The sequence below is a fragment of the Nelusetta ayraudi genome, unplaced genomic scaffold (assembly GCF_046127955.1).
Source record: "Nelusetta ayraudi isolate G7.1 ecotype Tasmania unplaced genomic scaffold, CSIRO-AGI_Nayr_v1 ptg000042l, whole genome shotgun sequence".
In the NCBI taxonomy this organism is placed as follows: Eukaryota; Metazoa; Chordata; class Actinopteri; order Tetraodontiformes; family Monacanthidae; genus Nelusetta; species Nelusetta ayraudi.
The window spans coordinates 5,387,192-5,411,141 of NW_027466092.1; the positions used below are offsets into that span (position 1 = coordinate 5,387,192).

The 23,950-nt window shown below is 42.6% G+C and overlaps 2 protein-coding genes across 3 annotated transcripts in view; one reads left to right on the forward strand and one right to left on the reverse strand.

Annotated features, from left to right (window-relative positions):
• The window catches only part of rab26 (RAB26, member RAS oncogene family), a 70,646-nt gene that overhangs the window by 3,090 nt on the left and 43,606 nt on the right, over nucleotides 1-23,950 (reverse strand). The window contains exons 8-10 of the mRNA XM_076033833.1: nucleotides 3,141-3,206; nucleotides 2,064-2,120; nucleotides 1,431-1,507 (exon numbers count right to left, since the gene is read on the reverse strand). Of these exons, the coding sequence (XP_075889948.1) occupies nucleotides 1,431-1,507; nucleotides 2,064-2,120; nucleotides 3,141-3,206 (200 nt within the window). The remainder of the gene's footprint in view (nucleotides 1-1,430; nucleotides 1,508-2,063; nucleotides 2,121-3,140; nucleotides 3,207-23,950) is intronic.
• On the forward strand, nucleotides 9,115-13,289 carry LOC142893345 (uncharacterized). Of its 2 annotated transcripts, none has more exons than XM_076033831.1 (3): nucleotides 9,115-9,213; nucleotides 10,054-11,209; nucleotides 12,501-13,289. In XM_076033831.1, the coding sequence occupies exons 2-3, from the start codon at nucleotides 10,174-10,176 to the stop codon at nucleotides 12,557-12,559; spliced, it is 1,095 nt and encodes a 364-aa protein (XP_075889946.1). In that variant the 5' UTR covers nucleotides 9,115-9,213; nucleotides 10,054-10,173; the 3' UTR covers nucleotides 12,560-13,289. The 2 variants fall into 2 exon arrangements, with proteins under 2 accessions (XP_075889946.1, XP_075889947.1); XM_076033832.1 differs by having other exon boundaries at nucleotides 10,084-11,209.

Consider the following 23,950-nt stretch of genomic DNA (forward strand, 5'->3'; position numbering starts at 1 on the left):
TTGTGTCCCTGCCTGTCTGAATGTGTGTCCGTTTGACATTTTCTACTAAAAAGCAGGAAGTCCTGCAGGGAACAAATGCGAATGAGCATCACTGAAAAAGCATCATTACCGGCCTCTCAGGTTAGGAGACCCAAACAGCAACAATCTATCATGGCCAACTAACAACAGTGTAGGGGGCACCTCAAAGGAACCGAGATTATCACCATGTGTGGTAAAAAAAAAAAAATCAAAATCAAAAGGATAATGGCTGGACAGACCTCTGTTATCTTACAGAATTAATGACAAATGAATGGCAGTTTGAGCAGGTGTTGAACACTCGACGCTTCCTGTCTGTCAAGACGGCATGACAGTGACAATGTGCTGATTTGTTTCCCTAATGTTACTCTTCAGTCCTGTTTTTTTAACGTTTGATTTTCAGAACGTGTCATATTCTTTTCATTACAGGTTAAGTGTGTAATATTTGGGGAACCTGAAGAGGAAACCGCGACATCAAGTGGTGGTTACATTTTAGATTGCAGCGTCTCACTCTCTCTCCCCCTCCTGCGCTTGCTAGTGAACTACGGTGAACTACAGGAGCAGTCACCCTAATCACAAAATGCGCTGCGTTGTTCCTAAGAAATATGGCCGTGTAAGATGGCAGCTAACTGGGAGCAAGACCCATCATCTATGTATAATCTTATATACAGTATATAACTAAGGGTAGGAAAACCAAATTACTTTTATTGTACTACAATTATACACTTTTATGAATGTATTCATGGGTTGTATATTAAATTTTTACCAACATAAAAATCATGAATTAAGGCAAATATTACACACTGGACCTTTAAATATAAAAAAGCTTGCCATGCCGACAAAAAAGATTCTGGAGATCTTTAGGACAGGAAGGCTTCGGCTCAGTGTCTTCGAATGGTTGACGCTGTTTATGGTGCTTCTCTGAGGCCTTTGCGTTTTCAAATGTGGATTTTCTAAACTGTTTCTAAAAACAGTTTAGAAAATCTGTTTCTAAAACCAGTTTCCTTTTTGAAAGGGAGTCCTGGCCCAGACAGGCAGCAGCAAATAAGACTCAACCTCAATGGGATTTTCCTGCTCAAATAATGAGACAAATCCTAAAAAAAAAAAAAAAATATGTAGTTGCAACACATCAATAGCAAGCGTCAGACTGCAGAACATCAGCAAAAAAAGATCTTGTAGCACACAAGCCTGCGGGTCTGTTAATGACGCTGCTCCCTGTTGCTGAGCTCTATGACGCTCTGATGGTCGACGTTACGTCCCCCCCCCCCACTCCATCTTTAATTCTTAACTCGTGTAGAAACACACACACACACAAAAAAATGCCACTTCTTCCTTTGCAGGACACATGTAAGTGGCTTCACCTTGTTGCCTTTGTGTGCAGGTTGTGCGTGCGTGTATATGCGTGCGTGACTCACTTGGCCACGGCGGTGAAGGACAGCTCCACATTCAGCCCAGATTTAGCGCTCGTCTCCATGAAGGGCACTCCAAACTCCTGCACACAGAAACATCTCTCTCGTTTTTTCCATGTGCTCGTCATGTGCGTGCGAACGCTCAACGCTGACGCTCGACCTCTCAACCTGTCCCTAAGAACTAAAATGTTGCCATTTCTGAAGCAACTTCTTTTTAAAAAAAAAACGACGATGGGTGCAGTGAATCCCATCTTTCCAACGCTAATTTCCTCTTCTCTTCGCAGCTGCGCGCTGATGAAAGCCTCGATGGAAAGCGACCTCTGCGCGCGTCAATTTTTTTGCCTCCTCTCTCCAGTGTTTCTGTTGCGTTCCTCATCGCCACTTGTATTCAGATGACATGACTCTCCACCCACTGCTTATCGGAGCGGAACAGCCTGGAGAATGAAGTTGGTGCTGCGCCTGTCGTTTGTTCGAAAAACAATAACAACATTGCGCAAACACACAAAGCTGCTAACAGATGAGAGTGTGTGGCTGCGTAGGAGGATTAAGAAGAGTGTGGCGTCCGTCTTTTAGTTAAATGTGTCAAATTGTGGGTGCGTGTGTGTGTGTGTGTGTGTGTGTGTGTGTGTGAAAACCCACCTTGGCCAGTTTCTCCCCTTCCTCTCTCCTCACCACCCTGTTATGAGTGGAGTCGGCCTGGACAGACAAAGACGGAACAGAAAGATCCATTGGAGTTTACAGTCACGTGGTCACACTGGCCAAGACTGTCTCAGGCCTTCGCACGCTACATGCAGAGGAAAAAAGTATATATTTTTTTTTTCAGAGCAGCTGATTGGAGATAAACATGTTTACAGGGAAAAAATACCAAGGAGAAAAAAAAGTCTTTCTGTTTTCTGGTAAAGAGGCTTTTTCCCCACAGTCTTTGAGCAGCCATCAACCATGTTAACCAAATGCAACAGCTGTGCAGCACAGATGACACCTCTTCCAGATCAACCTGACCAAAAAAAAAAAGCGAATCTTCGGTGCCTCACAGCGCCAAGTGATGGAATGCAAAACCATCATAAAACAACAGAGCGTCTTTTAGTGTGTTTTCACCCATTAGGCAAACTATCTGACCAGGAATTTGTATGATAAATTCAAAACAACGTTTCCATTACACTCTTGCTATATACCTCTGTAAACCACCTCATGAGAGCGTATAAACCTTTAAATGATATCTGAGAGTTTTTTTTTTTTGAAGTTTAGGCGTTTCCATCCCCAGTTTTTTATTGCAAGGTGAAATTCCTCTTTAATTCAAATAAGAACAGATGTATAAACAGGTTTTGGAGAATTTACTCTGTAATGAACGCTGTGTCAAATGAGACTTGTTTTCTTTAGCCCTGCTTCTTCCGCTAGGCACCGTCGTCCTGTGACATAGCTACGATTTCTGCAGTTGCAAATCAAATCAAATCACTGCCTGGAAAGAGAGAACTTGCATCGGTTTCTCACTAAGAATTTTACTGTTGAATATCTGTTGCATATCCTGTGCGTAAAAAGCTTTAAAACGACCAACCCTTCCACTATGTGACATTTAAAAAAAAAACATTCAGCGATAAAGTTAATCTCCTTCCCTTCCTCCAGACCTACTTAACACCCTCTCCATCATCCCTCCTTCCCTCTTCCTCCACGAGTCCATCTGTCTACCCGTCGCCCGGCGTGCTGGCAGCGAGGTCTTACCTTGTTGCCCAGCAGCATGACGACCACATCCTGCTGGGCGTACTCGTGGATCTCTGTCAGCCAGGCCTGGACACAGAGAAAGAGGCACGGCCGGTGAAGGAATCCAGTGCGGAGAGAACGAAAGGAGGAGGAGGAGGAGGAGGAGGTGGTGGTGGAGAGAAGAGAAGGACAGAGAAGAAGTGGTGATGAAGAAGCAGAGCTGGATGTGGACCGGGCCAGAGGAGAAGATGGATGAGTCGGTGCAGAAGAGGAGAAGGAGAGAGACAAAAGATCCATCTGCTCTGCACTGGCTGGAGTTCATCGCATCTCCCCTCCTTCCTCGGAGGCCCTCTCAGCCCGTTTACTCATTCCGCACCCGCAGCCGCATCCTTCCACCTCACCCAAAATGTGAATCTGGGCTCCAAAGGTCTTTTCGAGTTGCTTTCACATGAATCAGTTCAAAGAACTTGACAATAGGAACTAAATACAACAGGAGGATCAAAATGTCTTTGCAGATTAGCTTTTAATTCAGTAACACTTTCTATGAAGTATTCTGTTGAATAAACTATTCTGAATGCATTCATAGGGCATTATAATGGACAAATAATGCTTCATAAATTAAGTTAGAAACACTCATAATCACATGTGACAACTCATAACAAGGTTCATCAAAGATTATAAACAGTGGATGTGACGCGTTGCAACCTCATTATTCATCATGTTGTCATGTATTTCTATGGCTTTATAGAGGATTCTGAAGTTTGGGTCTATGTCATACTACTACTACTAGTACTACTACTACTACTACTACTTCTTCTACTAGTAGTAGTGGCCTGTATTGCTGTGGCGGTATAAAACATGATGAATAGCGAGCTTAATACAATGTACATCCACCACTTACAATCCTTGATTAACACTGTTGCACACATTGCATTATGTAATTATATACATTTAGAATGTTTCACACATCTTGATCTATTCATCATAATTACAAATGACCAATAATTGTTTTATCAGCTTGTGCGTTCAGCATGAATGTGTGTTTGTTTTTTCTGAAAAAATTCTAAAAGGTTTGAATACTGGTGATGCATTAAACTGGGTGCTAAGCGTGTGAACCAGCGCTTCCAATTTTGCATCCCCAAAGAGAATTCACACGACAAACTGTGAACTCTCAGCTACACAAATTGAATGCCAAGGTTCTGAATTATGGGGGGGGGGGGGGGACCCTTCCCAATGTTCTCTACCAGTAGTCACTAGCTTGTCGCTGAACTGAAATGAGAGAAGACACCAGCCAGGTGTTTGTTACTCCTCCTCTGGCAACCTTGTGGTTGAATTGTTTTGTTCCCTTCCAAACATGTGGAGGGTCACACGCAGCATCGTTCTCAGTAGCTTTCACTGTTTTCTTCAGGAGCCTGCAAATGGCTGAGGTGCTTTTTCCTGGAGATGATTATTATTTTTTTATTATGTATGATTAATCACATGCCACTGTTTCACTGAAGTCGGGCTACAATGGGAAGACTCTGGAGACTTTCAAATAACTTCTATTTTTCCCAGTCATTTCAGTTATTTGGAAATAACTTCTGGGGATGTACAGATACTGCATAACGAAGCTGAGGGATTCGTGAGAACTCTTCAGCTCGACAAGTGTTTTTTTTTCTCCACAGAATGTTTTGAAGGACGGTTGGCTTTTCTAAGCTTGTGCTAATAAGCCCGGATAAGAGTGAAATGGAGGTGGGGAAACATGTAATGAAATGGAGAGCTTACGCAACCAGGCTTTGAGTAAGGTTCAAGGTTGTGTCAAAACACCTCCGCTGGCAATAAGAAGAGGCAGAAGGTTATTCTGTTCTGACTTTAATGAAGAACGTCTATTTAGTAGTGCCAGCGAAGGCCAGGGGCTGCAAATGGAAAAGCCCTCAGATAAAATAAATTCTTCTTCTTAACAACAATAACAATAATGATAATTTAAAAAAGTGCGCGAAAAATCCAGATGCCAACGACTTCCGGTTTCACAAAAGCGCTGGCATTTGCAACATTACCTGTTTATTAACACCCAATAGTGAGCCACAATGCCCCACAGTGCAGATTCAGGCAGGAGGAGAGCAAAAGCAGACGGAGAAACAAACAAACAAAAAGTCCAATTCTACAATAGTTTCTGTGCTGATGTCTTTAGAATTGTGGGTTTTTACTTTCATTTTTTCTTTGTCTTCTGGGGATTTGTTGGCTTTCAGCAGTTGCTTCCTGGTTTCATCACAACTATAACTATATAGATTGACCCACTGAGTGCTTTCTGTTCAAGGTTGGCAAGATGAAAAAGCAAAAATTCAAAGTGAAAATCTCAGCAGTCTTGCCGCTTCCAAACATTAAATAAAATAAATCTGTTGAGGCTAGCTAGCTTTCTGCAGTTAGCCAGAAGACGACAATGGCGTTGCGAGCTCCCTCTCAACTAAACTGCTCCATTCAGAATATCCTGAAATATCACCATGTCTACCCTGGTATACACCCCTGTGGCATTATCCACAGAGTGCTTGTTTATAAGATTTATGCTAATTTAGTTTACACCTTGAGGGATGGTTTTATTCCAGCGTATAACCTCCAGAGTAGTGAAGGTCCAACCAGTCAGTTGGTCCCGACACAGCTGGGTGTACCCTTCCCATTATATGTGTTCACACGATACCGACTGAGGCCTCACTTAAATGGAACACCTGAGTGATTGGAACTCGGCTCTAACGCTACTTGTTAAATAAATGTTCCACTTCACAGACACTTGAGGCCATTTATGTATCGAATGAATGAAACCATGTGACGCTCTCATTCCTCTCTTCTGTAAGTGAGGTCATCGCTCCTCGCTGCACTGCAATATTAAAAGACATCCAAGGTGCTGTGTGTTTGAGCTGCTAAACTTCCCCTTTCGTGCATTCTCAGCTCACGCAGAAAAAAAGAAGCTCCCACCAGAAGCCAACACGCGTCTCACTGCTACACAACTTGCAAATCCTTCCTCTCGAAAAAGAAACATTTTGAAGAGCTTCTTTAATCATTTTCCTCACACAAAAAAACCCAGAGGAGGATCAGCGCTATAAATCTCTCCATCTTCGGCTGAGATGCGCTCCGTACGCATGCTGAGCCGCTGTCCCTGCTCACCTATTGTGTGCAAATCTCTCGTCAGCTCTCAGCAAGGACGAAAAAAAAGAAAAACCTTGTGAAATCCTCGCCGCGGCTCTTTCGACATGATCCCCACCTGATTTGTGGAACGTCGCTGCGAGATGTTGAACACCCAGAGCTCACATCCTGAGCAAAGCTAACAGGGTTTTTAACTTGTAGATCATCTGAAAAGGGGAAACTCAACCCTGCCTCCTCTCGCGGCAGTTTGTACACAGAATTCCACAGCTGGGCAGCATTTGAAGCTACGACTCCGTGCAATCGATCATTCTTGCCAAAGTTAAGAAAAAAAAAAAGAAAAAAAAGAAAAAGCAAATTTTCCTTTATTACTGAAAGGCACCGTGAGAGAAAGAGGAAGAGTCTCCCCCACGTACTGTAATTCACACTGATTTCCTCCTTCGCCCCTCGTCCATCAGCTGTAATCTCTTCCGGCGCTTCTGCAAGTTTTCAGTATCTGGCGCTCCCCACCCTGGGGGTTTGTACAGCGCATCATTACACTGAGATTAATGCACCACAGCCCTCACCTACAGCAGGGGCCCCGTAGCTCCAACAATGAGCGGAAACCTGCCAATTACTCAAGCCGCCTTGAAAGGTCTCGGTGACCTGTGGGTGGATTACAGGGGAAAGCAAAAAAAAAAAAAAATGAGAACGAAAAAGGCAGCATCCGAGCTGAAAGCCATCGGGCTTCAAAGCGCTCTGCCTCTGGAGATCTGAGAGCACAGGAGGAAGACACGCGTGTCGGTGGTTGGGGTCGACACTACGGCTTGTACAACAGCAGCCAACTTAAGCAAAGGCTAATGAGGGAGAATCCATGACCGCCATTTGCTTTGTGGCTATTTTTGGCAGACGGAGAAAAAAGGAATGGCTAAAGAATGTGAGAGTACGAAAAACAATTAGAGATAGTGTTGACAGAAGTCGCGAGACTCACACATTCTGTAATGTTTTTGACAAGAAAGAAAGAAAGAAAGAAAGAAAGAAAGAAAGAAAGAAAGAAACCGGATGTCTCTGAAGTGTCTGAAATGGACTTTTCAATTCTTTTAGAATCAGAATCAGACTTCATGTGTAAACATACTGGAATTGACTCCGGTGTTTCTGTTGTGGACATGTGAAGGGAAGCCAATAGAAAAGCATATAAATGTATGGAACGTATATACAGTGATTTTCAAAGGTGGAATGTTGCACATTGGTGCAGAATATGCAAGTGTGCAAATATTCGTGAGGTTGGCTTATGGGGAGATCTGAGAGACGGCCTCGGGGAAGGTTCTGGCGAACAGAGCTCTGTAGCGCCAACTGGAGGGAAGCAGTCTGAACACTTTATCTCCGGTTTGTGGGGCGTCTGCATCGGCGGTACCTGCCTGGTTCCTCACTCTGGACCTGTAAAGGTCCTGGAAGGGGAGGGCAGGTCAGCCTCGGTGATCTTCTCTGCAACCTCTCAGGAGCCTTTTAGTTGTGATTAAAGTAAAGAGCGCCAACCACAGGCTGCACTTGAAAACCACAGGAGAAGAAGACATTCAGGAGAGGGCTTTGACCTATCGGAGAAGTTTGGCGTGGATGCACTAGACAGAGTTTTGGCATTATGCATGTTTTCCCACCAAAAGAAGCTGTTGCTCCCTCAACTGCTGGCATTAAATATAAAATCCACTTCTGGCAGAGGGATGAGCTAATATTCTTTTCTAAACTGGCCTTCCCACTTCAAATGTGTTGACAGCCTCTCCGCCATATCAATGTGTTAAATAAAGCCACATAACTTGAATGAATTTGTAATTCAAAAATAAACACATCAAATCAAATACTTCTTTTAAAAAAGGAAACAACATGAACAACAAGCACCGTCTCCTCAATACATGACACATTAGCATGCTATGCAGCCACCGTTATCATTACGCTCCTGCAATTAACGCTCAATCGATTCTCATGGTTGATATTTATGAATGCAAATGTGCTCTGTAACGCAGAACTTTAATTGACACGTCTCATCGGTGGACTAATGACTTTATATAAACTCATACACAACTTAAGGTCACCTGACACAGCTGAGGCAGCAGCCTGCTGTCAAGCAGACTCCAAGGTGAGCTCCCGTGAAACCGCCCAAGGAGATGGTGGCTGTCTTGCGACAGGTGGACCTTCCTGCAGTATAATATGCTGGTAGCATAGCAACAGCAACACAGCTGTTTAGCAATCTTTGGATGATGTTATTGTGTCACCTGAGTTTTAATTTCCTGTCGGGCCACGCTAAGAAACCTACAGAGCAACAATGAATGTCCTTAAAATGTCGATCGGTAAGAAAAACAACGTCTTAAATGTTGGAACAGTTTTGGAGTGAAAGAAGAAGGGTGGAGGTCAGGTGGATTGGAGTGATTGCTGCAGAAGAACTTTTCTCTCAAAAGAGTCGTGAGTTTTTGAAAGAGGTTTGAGAGATTGTGAAGTCTGGGGGTCGCCAAAGTCAGGCTGGTTAATCCCTCAGGATTGTAGATATTTGTACAAAAGTTTCATGCTGATCTGTTCAATATTTGTCAAGCTATTCCAGCCAGGATGATCGTATCATGCAAAGCAACTGAGAAAGAGGAAGCGAAAAATGTCCTGCCTGCAGCTCTAGGAGGGTTCGTGAAGCAGGGTGCCGTCATTCATGGTTAGCCTAAAAAAAAAAAGTGTGTAATTGGTGTTTGTGTCATAAAGACTCACAAGAAAAACTAAATATAAAGCAGTTTTACAGCATGCGGAATCGTCAAGCAGGTCTGTGTGAGAAATGTTGCTGATAAAGAGGGTTTTACCACACAGCTGTATCCGTGTCTTTAAAATATCTTCGCATTAGTTTGAGGAAGCTGTGGTCGGATGAGGGTGGGGTCCTGGGTGGTGGCACATGTCAAGTCGAGTGATATAAAGAGGAGTCTCATGCAACAGCTACAACAACAACTGCAAAAACGGGACAGCATCGCAGGTAAAACTAGATTTCACATCTCAATTCCATCAGACTTAACTGTTGGACAAACTTAGGGGTTGAATGGTTACGTTTTAACTGATCTGCTAAAAGTTACAACCAAAAGCAAGAAAAGCTACAAATAAAAAAAAATTTAAATGCTGTAAAAAATCTTTGTTTACATTTCATGCACAATGAAAACTGACCAAAAGGGGCACAGGATGTTTTATCCAGAGAGGAGGGAGTGGGGCTGCAGATGGCTGAAGAGGTTGTGAGACGCTGATACAAATGATGTATTTTTTTTCAATCTGAAAACAGCAACCTTACAAAGTAGAAACCAGAAGAATCTGATGCCAGATTTTTAATCAATATCTTTATACATATATGTATATATATATATATATATATATATGTATATATATATATATATATATATATATATATGTATATATATATATATATATATATATATATATATATATATATTTATATTTATATGTGTATATAAATTGTTTAGTTTTAGTTTTTTTTAAATATATATATATATGTATACATATATATATATGTATATATGCTTGTATCTACAGTAATTTTTAGATGTGCATGTTCATGTTACATAACTGTTACATAACAAAAAAAAAACCTGTGTTTAGCATCTATTGGCTAATACTAGCTACTGTGGCCAAACCGTGTAGATGTTTAGTTAGCTGTATCTTGTGATCTGCTCTAAACAAAACTGTTAGTGCCATAAATGTCATCATCCTTCACACTCATGCAAACGTTACATAAGCTGTTGTGGAGAGTGTTTGCAACATATGAACCCAAATGGGTGTTTCTTCTTCTTCTTCTTCTTCTTCTCAGAATACTACCACGCCTTCTCACTTCCTACAGGTTTCTTCACACAGGGCTGTTTCAGAATCAACTGGGCGGAGAGCAGAACACTGAAGTTTCCACCCAACAACAACAAAAACAACAGCTACTATGAGAAAAACTTCCAGCTCGGACCAAGCGTGTGCGGGTGGTTGCTACATCCAGCGTCGCCGGGCGAGTGAAGATCTGGCCGGCGCTGATTATTCAAGCCTTGCGCTGAGCACCCGACCAAAGCCTTCCAACAGCTGGGACCTCGGGCGCTCTGGGATGCTCTCCAGCCCAACTCAAACGCCTGGTCCTCATCGGCAGCGGAGGTCGGCCGACTTCAGCAGGCATCGTCTGTCTTCCGTCATCGTTGTGAAGAAAGAGAGGGGGAAGCCAAAGCCTCCTCAGCGCAGCGTGTCCCTGCCGCAACCAGTCACGGCCTCCCGTCCCTCCTTCAAACGCTACTCCTGCCCCCCGACCGGGCCCTGCCGTCCATCCAGCTACTTATATTCCTCCTACTCCTCCATGTCCTCCTCATCCTCTTCCTCCTTGTCCTCCTTGTCCTCCTCGTGCTCCTGCTCCTCCTCTCCTACACTGCATGCCGTCCCGACGTCGGCCATCACCGGGCCGGACCCCCTTGGCTGGAAGCTGCAGCCCAAGTTCAGCTCCGCTTCCAGGCGCGCCAAAAGATTGTCCCTGCAGATCCCTCTCCTGCTGGTCCTTCCCCACCCTGAGACGAACCCTCCGTCTGGGTCACAAGTCACACAGAAGCCACCTCTCAGAGCCAAACCGCCTCATCGCCGCCGCCACTCGGACTCCTCGGCCTTCCTCGGGCGTCGGGCGGTGCCGATGCCTGCTGTGACGCCAGATGAGCTCAGCGAGGCGCGCCTCAGCCTGGCGGCTCTCCCTCCTGAGTTGGACGATGTCTTTCATGAGGGGAGAGAGGGGATGTTGTGTTTGGCCTCCCCTCCCCGGCGGCAAAAAACCACTCCGCCCGTGGCGGAGAAGACGTCCGCAGCCAGACAAAAAGCAAAAGTGATCGCTCACTCGAACCGGAGTTCCATCACCGCTGAAGAAAACATCTACGCGTGTGTTGTGAAGCCAAAGGCAAATCAACAGCATCAGATTGAGAAGCTCGACAGCCTTCAGGAGAGGTTTACCGGTAAGCACCTCTATGACTGTCTGTATATTGGGAATAATGCCAGAGGACATGGCATTTTTTCCTTCATTTTACTGTTTATTACCTGAAATTGTTTATTGTAATTACTCACTTACTCTCCATGGCCTATTTTATGAACTGAATTTGCTGATGAACGATTGTGCAGCTGAGAAACTGCATTTCTATCCATCTATCTATTTATCTATCAATCTATCTATCGCACTACACATACACTCTCCGAGGTCTTTGTCTTACCTTGGTATTTAACTCATGTTGTACTTACCCCATACAATGTCCATTTGCTGGGAACCCTGTCGATGACATAAGATCCCCACCAATGTATCCCAGTCCACACATCTTGTATGTAATGGCTTGTTTTCTATTAATATTAATACAGTGATTAAGTAAATATCTTCAAACACAAATGCTGCTAGAACACCGGTGGCACAATAGGTAGTTAGACACAATGACCGGTCTCTTCTTTGCAGATAGCTAGTGAGTACTAACGGGCACAAGACAGTGAATGAGTCAGGAGAGAAGAGGAATCCGCAATCAGCAAACACCTAAAAGATCTCGGGGAAAAGATCTCCTTGTTCTCGCCTTCCAGTGGTGAGACAAGTGCAGCAAACTGAACCTCCTGTTGTGAAGGCAAGCCAAGGAGACAATATAAATGCGGCATTTATACAGAGCTCTATCAAAATCCGCCACTTACCTCTTAACTATAGTCGCGACGGCTAAGGTGCATTTGTCAAAAGAGAAACTCCTCATTTAAAAATCAGTGCAGTTAAAGTAAACAAATGTTGTAGCTACTGTATTATTAACGTAATAATGACTTGATGCTCTGTGCGAAAACATGAGGTAAAAGCTTTTAAAAGGAAACGTTTACAATGGGATCAGGTTGAGCATTTAAAGTGTATTAACTCATAGAGTTTGTGTTCGAACCATTCTCCAAATCGCAAAAATGCTTTGAGACGACGCCTGTGCTTTCCTTCTGACCTGCTGCCTCACTCTGTAACACTCCTGTAAGACCAGATAAGTGACTGAGCCATCGCTCCCCTGCCTTCCTCGAGGGCTGGGGGTCAATGTTGTGCAACAACTTCTACAGGTCTTTTTCGTCACGGTGGGTCTTCCATCCTGCAGAAGCTGCTGTGGACAGAGGCTACGCACTAGCCCGCCTTCAAGCTTTGCACGTGCAAATGGAGATGCCTGCCTGCCTGACTGCCTGCTTGCCCCAAACGAGCTTCTGATTGATTCTCCTCAGTGCGAGTCGATGCTAACAACATTGTTCCCGCAGGGCTGCGCGTGGAGACTGGCTGCGACAGGGAGAGACCCACTCCACGGTTCCCAGGGTGAGGAGATCAGAGAACGCCCGAGAATTTACTAATGCCCATTTGCTACCAGGGGGCGCCAGACTGGGGTTAATCACACAGTCGTGCAACTCCCACACCTTCAAGGGCATGCTGTAAATATTTATACAAAGTTCTGTACTGGGAAAATGTGTTAACTCCCAAATGCAGTATTTCTATAAGGGTATAATGATGCTACTTCTATACACATCTTCCTATGCTGTCATGAGAGGGTGTGATTAGCCCACTATCTGTTCAAATAAAATAGACAGATGGATAAAGATGTGTCCAAAAATCACATCCATCTGTGTGTGCGTGTGTGTGTGTGTTGTCTTCTATATTATAAGTATCTGCGTTACTGTTTGCCAGTCATTTTCAGACGGTAGTGAAAGACAGAGAAGTGGTGGTTTTGCACAACACTGGCGATTACAAAATTAGTTCGGGGCACAATATTGAAGTGTGCTGCAAGAACTTGCAATAAAGGTTTACGATTTGGGAAACAACGGATTAATTCTCACGAAGCATCTGCTGATTATCAACCACAAGGGTCGATTACAAGAGCTGCTGAATGGTCTAATTAACTGTTTCAGATTGTTGTTATATTGCAGTGAGATAATGTTTTGTTTTGTTTTATTTAAAAAAAAAAAAAAAAAAATGAAATTTCTGTCCAAGACTAGGAATGATTTGTTATTGCTTGTCACACACTTTTAGTAAAAAGATGAAATGAAAAGATGAAATTGTATGAATGTTATTGGAAAATGTATTACTTTGTAGACATTTTATGTAAAATATCACTTGCTAAAATATCTACCTTTGATTATTTTTTTTTTCCACTTTTTCTTATAATTTAAGTTTGCATGTGGTCACTGATGATTATACTACACTTAGGCTACAACATTCGTGAACTGATTGACACAAGTAATGATCAGTATTCTTTGCGGTTAAAAAAAAAAGATGATCAAAAACTTTTAAATAAACATATACGCATCTTTTCCAACAAAAAAAAAACTTGACAATTATTTTCGCAATTCAATCAAATGGAGACATCATTAGTTCATCCAGTACAGTGTATATCCTTCTGCTCATTAGCCACATCAAAGGGTGCCTTGGAGTCACTGATGTTTAATGATGAGTTTGTTGGACAACACGATGACTTGGCCTCCACCTCACAGACAGGGGGAGCAAGAGAGACATCATTTTGCTTCATTTGTCTGATGAAAATCCAACATCCTGCAGTACTGCAGCAAAAATGTGATATTTGTTGTTCATGAGATGAAAAGTTATTGTCTTCGCATTGACATATTTAATTTTAAAAAGGCTGCAATAACAAGAATAAGGTAAGAAGAAAGGAAACTAGATGCAGTCAGAAGTGTGAATCTGGGTTTGGTCCTCTGAGAAGCTAGCAGCTGTCGAGCAGAACAGAGCGAGACGCGCTGTAGGCTGGAGGTGTTGCTGCAGGCAGGGACCACACAGATCTTCATTCATGCTAGTCATGCACACAGAACCCAGACCCATTCACACATGTCTGGAACTGCAGCACCTTGGAATTACTCGTAGATTGCATGTGCATGCGTGCATGTCTGAAATCAAACTGCAATGAGGAAAACCTACTGAAACTCAAAGTCTTTGATCTTAACACGTTTAACACATTCAAAATGTGTCAAAGTTTAAATCAATCAAGGCGTGTACGTATCGGTATATATTTTCTCTTGGTCAGTGAACTCCCAGCCAAGACACATACAGTCTTTCCATGAAGCCTTTGATAGTGCAAGGAAGAACGTACTGCACTAGATCAGATATATTTAAGAGCATCACTGAAACATCTTCCTCTAATTCACAATACAGTGTGTACGCTGGCTTGAGGTGGTTTTATTCTTTTTTGAATCAAAGCTGATACATAAGCAAAATGTTTGATAAGAAAAGAAAAACAGGTTTGCAGAATAAACTCTAAACATTCAGCTCACGTGATTTGTGCTGTGTGAACCTTCCCAGGTGTTTTGATAACGAGCAGGGAAATATGTCTATTAAAAAAAAAAAAAAAAAAAAAAAAAACCTTGCTATATAAATCTCTCTGCTCTTCTGCTGGTTTCGTTTTCCTCTTCCTTCTACCAGGAGTCACATAGCAGCCTCCGATGATGTCATCAACCTTTATGGAGCTTCATTAAAACACATTAAATCAGTTAATAGAAACAGGCTCGAAAACCTTTTATTTTAAATCTTTTCTTTTTTTTCAAGTTAACCTGGAGGTCATTTGACATTTCAGAAAATGTTTTTAAGTAGAAAAAAAAGATGTGGTCCAATAATTATACCTGAAATAAGTTTATCATTTGAGCCAGATGTTATTTAGCCGAGCCTAAAAAAGCTTTTAAACTGTTCGTCACTCCAAACACTCCAGGGCAAAGTGACAACAGTTTACTTGTAACTGAGAACAAAAAGGTGCAATTATGTCAAATTCTTAAGCATGTCAAGGATTTAATCAGGAACTAATTATGCAAAGTTGAACTCCTGGGGATGTGAGGGCTCACTGTTCACCGCTGGATGTTGATAGTCCTCAAGTCTTTTAATCATACAAAATAAATTTGAATAAATGTCTACAAATTATGGACTGTGATGATAACTCTCTCCGACTGCATGGAGCAACTGGCATCCAATAGAAACTTATAGTGGATACAGCAGCATTTACAACCTTTTTTTTTAGAGCACATCTAACTACTTTCCACATGTATAACATGTGTGCTATGTTTAAAAGGGACCTGTTATGGCCATTCCTATATGTACTAAATTGATTTGGTCGTCTACTTCCATCAATTAAAAAGGTTTTTTAGGTTAGTTTGTTGAGTTTGAGCTGTCTAAAGAGGCTGTTCTGGCTCTCTTCCGCCCCCTACCTATTATACCTGAGGCTCCACCTGGGAACAGCTCACTCCCTTGTGATTGGCCAGCCACTCACTGCCTGCATTAGCAAGTGGGGAAGATGACTACTAGCTCTCCTGCAGTTTTGATTCACATGAATTTAAAGGTCCAGTGTGTAAAATTTTGCCCATAAACACATTAATAAAAGTGTATATTCGCAGGACAATAAGTCATTTGGTTTTCCTACCCATAGGACAGTTCTCATATACGCACATATACGCCACATACGTATGTATGAATATACATAAAGCAAGGGTCCTGCTCCTAGAAAACCCTCAAAATCAGAACAGCATACTAGAAAAATAGAAAGTTAGCCCAGAAATGTGGAAATTGACATTTTTCCTATATACTGCATACAAATCACAGTCAAATCTCCTCCTACTAACGAGTTGATACAGACAATACGCCAAACTGGACCGACCTCCTGAAACAATCCAGCAACAGGGACGTTCCCAACTCTACCCACTGCCCTCCCGACGACAACACTATCGACATGTGCACCAGCTGTGACACGGAGAGTTCATTAATTCCAAATCTACTCGGATCAAGCATCAAAGCATAGCGGGGAGTTTTAAAGGTGCTGGAAGGTTGCTCCAGGGTGGCTGAGTGGCACACGTAAAGTTGCTGCTCCAAAAGATTAAGAACGGAAACCAGAGCAGTGAACCACATAGAGGAGGACAAGAGTCTCAGGAGACTTAACGAGACGGCAACAAAGAGACGGAGATGAAAAGATCTTTTCATCCTGCAGAGTGACGAGAGCAGAAGAGTCACAACAGCCTGCGCAACTGCGTGTGTGTGTCTGTGTGTGTGTGTTCTTGTAAATATGACACCGTGAGGACAGGAATGATTTCAATAACAGCGTGAAGACACTCTGACCCCTGAGTCGCACACCGTCCCATCCTTCCTACTAGGGCAGTGCCAAACTGCTGGAGCTGTGAAGACTTTGAGATCCTGCAGCAAGTGAAGGATTCACAAAAGGCTGCCAGAGATATAACATGACGTAATTCATATGAACTGAACTACAAACCTAAAAATATGCTTCTGATCTGAACCAGCGGAGGAGGACTGAGCTGCTGATGCGCCTTTGTTATTTTTAAGAAGATCTCCTTCAACAGTGCGTGTGGTGCCACAGTTGTTGCTGTCGTAACAGTGAAACGTGATAAACCAAAAAAAACACAAGACATCACTTGTTTGTTTGTTTTTTTTTTGTTTTTTTTTTAAAGTAGATGCTTTATATTGGGTTCTGCAACATTGTAACACTGCACTACACTGCACGTATGGAACTACTGATCTTCATGTTCAAGCTTTGTTTCTCACTGCTTTCTGCCGACGTGTTCTCCAAGCTGGTCTCGGCCTTTCTCAGCTTCACGGTTTCCCTCGCTGTGCTTCAGCAGTGTAACTGGTCTCCTCCTAATCAGTGGCTCTATTGATTGCATGTTGTCAGGCCTTGGTTAAGATTCCGAGGCACACGCCGCAGTGTGCATCCTCTTACGGATGTATGGTCCCCTGATGTCACCCGTCGTCCCTGGAGAGCCAACGTGAAGGTCAGTCGCTGCTGCGGCGGCTGCTGCCGCCTTCGCTGTTTACAACAGTGTTTGCCATCGCCTTCTTTGACTGGAGGCAGAGATGCCTCAAGGACTTGTGGGATGGACAAATACTGTAGCAGTAAATAAACTAAACTGCACTAATTGCATCTGTGTGAATAGAAAATTGATCATTAAAACGGCTACTATAAAAGTAGGGCTGTTATATAACCTGAGCTACAACTAGTTTAAAATTTAAAGAGGCGATAAGAGTTTCATCATTGTCAGATGTTAGTAAATTATTAAAAATCAGTATGCGAAGCTCCAGTGATGTTATTTTTTCGTTCACACAACCGCTCTGTCTTTTGATATCCAGGCCTTTCTTGCTCTTTGTTTACAAAGCCTTATCAGGGACACGTCTATGCTAGTGCAAGTGAATCTCTGCCCCCATCTGAGGTCTGAATAAAGTGTGTGAATGTCGAGTGAATAAGCTAGACATGCTAATTGAAGCTAAAATTATGCTGGATGTAACCTGAAGTCTGGATGGTCACCTTTTGTTACCAGAATTCTGCGACCATGTTGTGTTTCCAAGGGGACCACTATCACAGAACTCTGCTAAAATAAGCAAGTGCTTTTTATTTTGAACAGTCCACAAAGGTATGTTAATGTACCCTCGCTCGCAATGGAAACATTCAGGAAGATAATTGTGGGGTTACTATCATTAAAAAGGGGTCTCAGTGCATTGGGGATGAAAAGGGGTTGCAGTACATACTTTCTAACTGGAGTCCTGGTTTCTACTTTTGAGCTCGGCTTGACACAGAGATTTAAAAAAAAAAAAAAAAGAAAGTTCTACCACGATCAGCCTGGTAGAGGAGGGGAAAAGAAAAGCGTTCTAGCTTCGAGGATGGCGCACCCCGAGAGACGAGAGCATGGAACAGAGTTGCCAGGAGGAGCAGAGAACAAGAAATTTCATGAACGCGTGCCAGGGGGATGTCAGCACATTTCCTTAAACGCTGGGTGCCCGTGAGGGGGAATGACAGACCAGAAGGCACGGTCGGAGAGAAGGACAAATAAGTTTTGATTCAGTGTAATGAACAGAGCGAGAGTGCTTTCGACGACTGAAACAAATAACCTTGAGGAACAAAACACCGCCACGCTGGGCTGCCACTCAACAGAGGGACTCTTTTTCTGTTTACTCGAGGGAATTTCTTGGCGCTCCTGCAGCTCGGTTGGGCAAAAGTGGTGCTGAGATTCATCAGCCACCATGGTGGTATTGTTGGACACGCTGCGCTGCGACACAGAGGCAGCAACTTGTTTATCGCAAGCCGCTCCGTTTTTGCTTTTATTTTTCAAAACATTTCTTGAAAAAAAAAAAAAAAATTCTCGCTCACGGCACATGGATTTTATTGCCAACATATAAAAAATATGTAGATGGTTTTCCTGTGTTTTGTCAAAGCTAATAAAATACAGAGCCCTGCATATTTTAGAGGTGAAACTTCAACTGTTCTGAACTCAAACTGAACTCAACAAAAAATAGCTTATCGTCATTAGGTGTTAACAATAAGACTGAGTGCTAAAATGCAGACATTAATTTTAACTTGGGCCAGCGGTTTCTCACCATTGCTTTTCTAGCCGACGCTAGATACATACATATATGTATATATATATATATATATATATATATATATATACATACATATATGTATATATATATATATATATATATATATATATATATATATATATATATATATATATATATATATATATACATATATATATATATATTAAATACGAAGCATAACAGGCAATTTTTAATTCATCACAGTTTAATCGCAATGCTTCTGTCCCTTCCATTTGCTGAGGTCAAGTCCTCGAACAATAGTGCTCTGTTTCGACAACATCCTACAATCTCTCCATCCATGTACATGCAGCACACAACTTATGCCTCTGATTGAAATTCATTATTTGCATGCAACACTTCACAAAGAAAGATCTAGCAATAAACCTAAAACTAACTTGAGACCTAAAACTAGCGATAAATATCCCAGCTACTATACAAGAGGGAACAAATGAAGCCAGAATTAGTTACTGTACTTCTCACTTTGACATAATAACCTCTTTTCATAAGAACAGTGAGGGAAACTTTAAGACCAAATCAGTCCAGCACTTTAAGTGTTTGTATCTTGTTTTGCGTGTATGCAAAGTGGAGTCCAAAGTTTTCTTTTCAATTTCTTTCCATCACAAAGCAGACTCCTCGTTTAAATTGTCTTAATCCATTCCACACATATAAAGTGGGTGCTTTCCTGGGTTTACTGCAGGGAACAGTATGAGGATATCAGCCTATATGTGCATTAGCATATAAACAGGTCTGACTCCCTGGAGCAGATGCCACCACAGTGGGAGGCTGGTGGCCAGTCTCTCTCTGCAGGTGATGAATTTACAGTATGAGCTTCAATCCCTGCGGAGGAGTGAAAGAGCTCAGCGGCTCAGCACACACACACACACACACACACACACACACACACACACACACACACACACACACACACACACACACACACACACACACACAATCCCTCTCTCTTCCTCTCTCTTTCTTAATTGAGCAATATAGCAGCAGAGGTTGCGCAGAGCCTTTGTATGCGCAGGCAGAGAAAATTCTATTTGCTTTCACCTGTCAGATGAGTCAACACTGTTTTGTTTTTTGTTTTTCTTCTGGACACAGTTATTCACATCTTATGACTATTAATAGCCTCTTTTTAGAAAGAACATGCTAACTGTAAGAAGTGGGATTTTGCAAAGTAGTTTAGACCGTTCTGTACAGTTTGAGTATGTTTGGCTAAAGATGATTGATTTTTAGAAAATAAACTTGATTGGATTATAGGCGGAAAATATCCTAGTTTACATACTGAAGAGGTACATGAATATACTGCAGTTTACTGATAATGTATGTATATGAGTGCTTACTGCTTTTTCTAATGTAATGAAATCTAACCTTATCCCTTTCTAACTGCCATGAGGCCTCTAGGACAAATATTAGTTAGTTATATAGTTCAAATATAGTTGGAAAAGGGAACTGGGCTCCTCAAGTCTAGACTTAAACATACCTTTATCCCATCCATCCATCCATCCATCCATATTTTATACGCACCTCACCCTGTACTCCCATGTTCTTTAAAATGACCAACTGCTAATGTCCAGTAGGACAGAGCAGAGTGACAGCAGCCAACATCAATGTCGAGTCAACAGGGATCGGTTGACCCCTCTCTGTATTTCAAGCACCCCAGTCCAACCCCACCGTCAATAATAGTAACAATAGTGAACTTCTAGTTCCTTTCTATCAAGATTTCTATCAAGATGCCCGTTCAGTGATGCCGCAGTGCCATGAATCAGCATTCACTGCCCCCTTCCCCAAATGTGAGAAGCCATTAACCGCGGAGCTGCAGGGCCGGGAAACATGGGGACTCTAAAAATAAAGAAAGAAAGACGGAGATAATAGCCGGCGCCCTCCATCAATCACTCCCTCTCTGCATTTTCCCGAGTTTTTCTTTCACTCTGTCACACCTCATGCGCTTATTTAATGTCGAATGTTTGAAAGGCTGCACGGAGGAGGCGACTGGCGCGCTGTGCCGAGACACACACTGTTTTGCTGGACGACGGGAGTCGCCGAGTTGCCACTGGTTCGGAGCTGATGACTGAATTCTTAAACAGGGAGTGTGCAAGCAGATAATGTTGCATTTCCATCTAATGTCTGCAAATGCAAAAAAAAACCCAAACAAACGATCCATCTGGCGTTCCAGCTAAAGAGAACACGGTCCATTATTTGCGTTTGCGGAGACTTTTTTTCAACAGCCTGATTTTTCCGACGTTCAAACACCCTTTTTGTAATATCTGTCATGAGTAATTACCATGAGCTGCCATGTTTTTCATTTTTTCCCCTCACCCCATTTGTGTCTCTTTCCCGCCCTCTGCAATTTCTGCAATTTGTAACCATGGTCACAGTCGCTTGCCGCTTTTCTTCCCGTTCTCTTTTCAGGCCCCGTCTCAGTGGTTTGAGAGACATTTTATTTCGTCAAGAACACTCGTTGCAAAAAGAAAAAAAAAAAAAAAAAATCCGAATTGTGTTCCTTCACACCCGGCTGCACGAACAAACTGAAAAACAAGCAAACCGACAACTACTCACTCAAAAGAATCCCCTTGAAGCTGACAGTTTGTTTTAGACCACCACGAGCAGTAGAATCTACTTTAAAAACAATCAGGTGGTAAGACCAACTTGACTCATTGTCACTCATTTAATATGTAAAAGAACTGGGGGAGTTGAAAAAAAAAAAGTCAATCCTGATTATAAGTGATTTAATGTCTTGCCATGTCTTGATTGAAGGGACCTTGAGGGAACGAGTTTGAATTAGATGATTAACTTAATGAGAAAATGTATGAATACATTTACTGTGATAAGGCAGTGGGTGTCTTCTGCTTCTGCTTCCCTCAACATTAATTGAAGCTCTGAGGACAGAAAAAAAAATTGCAGGAACAATTTATCACCGCTTAAGTTTTACGCTCATTTTCAAGATAAAAGGCGCTTAACGAGACAAGATCTCTTTATCGGCCTCTGACGGTGATGTTTTGCCGTAACAAAGCACCTTTTAAATATTATGGAGAGCGGCGGCTGCGGGCTAGCTGTATTAATGCCACTTCCGCCAAGATTTGGTAGCGAAGTTCAGTGACCAAGGACGAGGTGATGATCACACTGTGCTCTCTGGGTGCTTGAAGATAACAAGTGATGGTTAATTTCAACCATCTGTCATTGTGGTGCTGACAGAAACCAAGGGTCGACTGAAGGCAACCTGCTACATCTGATACGGAATCATGAGCAGTTTTCTTGTATGACTGTATTGAGAAGAGAATCTCGAGAACAAAAAGTTTAAAAAAGTGATAGTGACAATATCAGATTTATGTGACTGATAAAACTGGGTATGGCTCATTGGGAGCAGATGCACATGGAAAGTTTAATTGTCTCATTAGAAGTAAACTCAAGAGAATTATTAAAGATTATCTCTTCTTTCCCGTCAACGAAAAAGGAATTTGACATACTGAATTAAAGAGCTACTTCACCCCGAAAGCCTCATTTACTCTGGACAGTGGACACATACATTCAACCATTTTGTACTTCTCGAGGGTAGCAGATTTTGCGGACTAATATGTGGGTGTACAGTATATTGGTGTACAGGTCAACCGATATAATCACTATTTCTCCTCTTCAGATGTCCAAACCACCTCAGGTTGGCCTCACTGGCTTTATCCTATACGTTGCGTCCCTCTGATGGCCACATGATCCTCTCCATCCTGGTCTCTCCCAAAGAGAAGCTCCACATTTTGACCTCTGCTACCTCCAGCTCCACCTCCTGTCTTTTCCTCACTGCCTCCATCTCTGAACCATGTAACATCTCCGCTCCACCATCATTTTAGACACCTTTCCTTTCATTCTTGCTGATACTCTTTCATCAAACCCGAAACCTTTCACCGGTGGCAAAGAAGATCGGTCCACTTCAAATGTGACCAGTCTGAACGTCACCTACGGTTCGCCCAAATGGTCAACACATACAATCCATACAAGAGGCATTTAGAAAAAAACTCTGTCTGTCATGCAAAAGTATTGCAAACATGCAAAAAAAGATAATCTCACATCTTCCCATCCATTAAAACCTCACAGGGTCCCTAAACTGCTGCCAGGCACCGTGCAACACTCCCAAGATGAACCAGACACATGTGCAAGGTCATCCACACATGCAGACACATTTGGTTGGTATTGACCAGCACTGGCAGACTGAGTGGCCGCAGAGTAAAAATTCAGTCAATCGTTTAACCACGGAGAGCTTTCTGGCAGCAGGAAGCCCTTGTTGTTGGAAAGATTTCTGCAGGAGTAAAGTAAAAATCAATTTATCATATCTCCCTGACGGCTGAAACATGGTCGGTCCAACAGGCCGACTGTTCAGACCAACCGAGAGCAGAGCAGAGAGGCAGAAAAGAGCTTCAGGGAGAAACAGTGTTTTCCATGTTCCCGGTGATCTCTCCGTTTGTGTTGTCATGTGTTGCTAGCGACAAATCGAGTCTGGCTTAATGTAACACACTGTGATAAAAATCTGCATGTCAAAAAAGGAGATGATCGCGAGAAGCTGCAAGGCATTAAAGTTTACCAATACAAATAATTTGCAGGGCTGAGATCATGGTGTTCGCCAACCTGTCTGCCCCCATGGGCGAAACAAACAATCAAAATAGGCCACAGGGCACATTTCAAGTCGCCCATAGGAGGCATTTATGAAGAAAACATGGAAGGTGACTGGGTATTCTAGCTGTCTGTCAAATACACAGGATCAAGAAAATGAAAAGCTTTTCACAAATACTGAATCTCTGTTACAGTTGCTTTATAAATGCAATGCCACTGGAAAATTTTGCAATTGTTTTCATAAATTGCCCCTTCGATGAATGCATATGCAACTCCCCGCAGACACACTGTCTCAGCATATTGATTGACATTTCACATCTCTATGCCTATGGGATGCAAAGCTAGAATGCAATGTTACTTCTTTGAGGGATAAAGTGCCATTGTTGACATTCAGTACAAAACAGAGATTTAAGTTGTATTGTTTTGATTGCCGCTGGAGGGAGGGGCGGACCTACTGTCAAAATCTGACAGGTGGGTTACGCCTCCGCGATACCACCTGAAATGAATGCGTTACGCAACACCAGGTGACCTTCTTAGGAAGACAGGAGCTACCGTCAAAATGTGTAAAGGTACGAAGATGACGTCTAAAATATTTATGGCTGTTATAGAAGAAAAATGCAAACAACCATATGTAATGAATGTTTTCGCAAATTAGCCCGAGAGAGGAGGCTAAACCGCTTCCCTGCTTTACAATGCTGACACTGTATGATTCAAAGGTTGCTACTCAGAGGCGTAATTC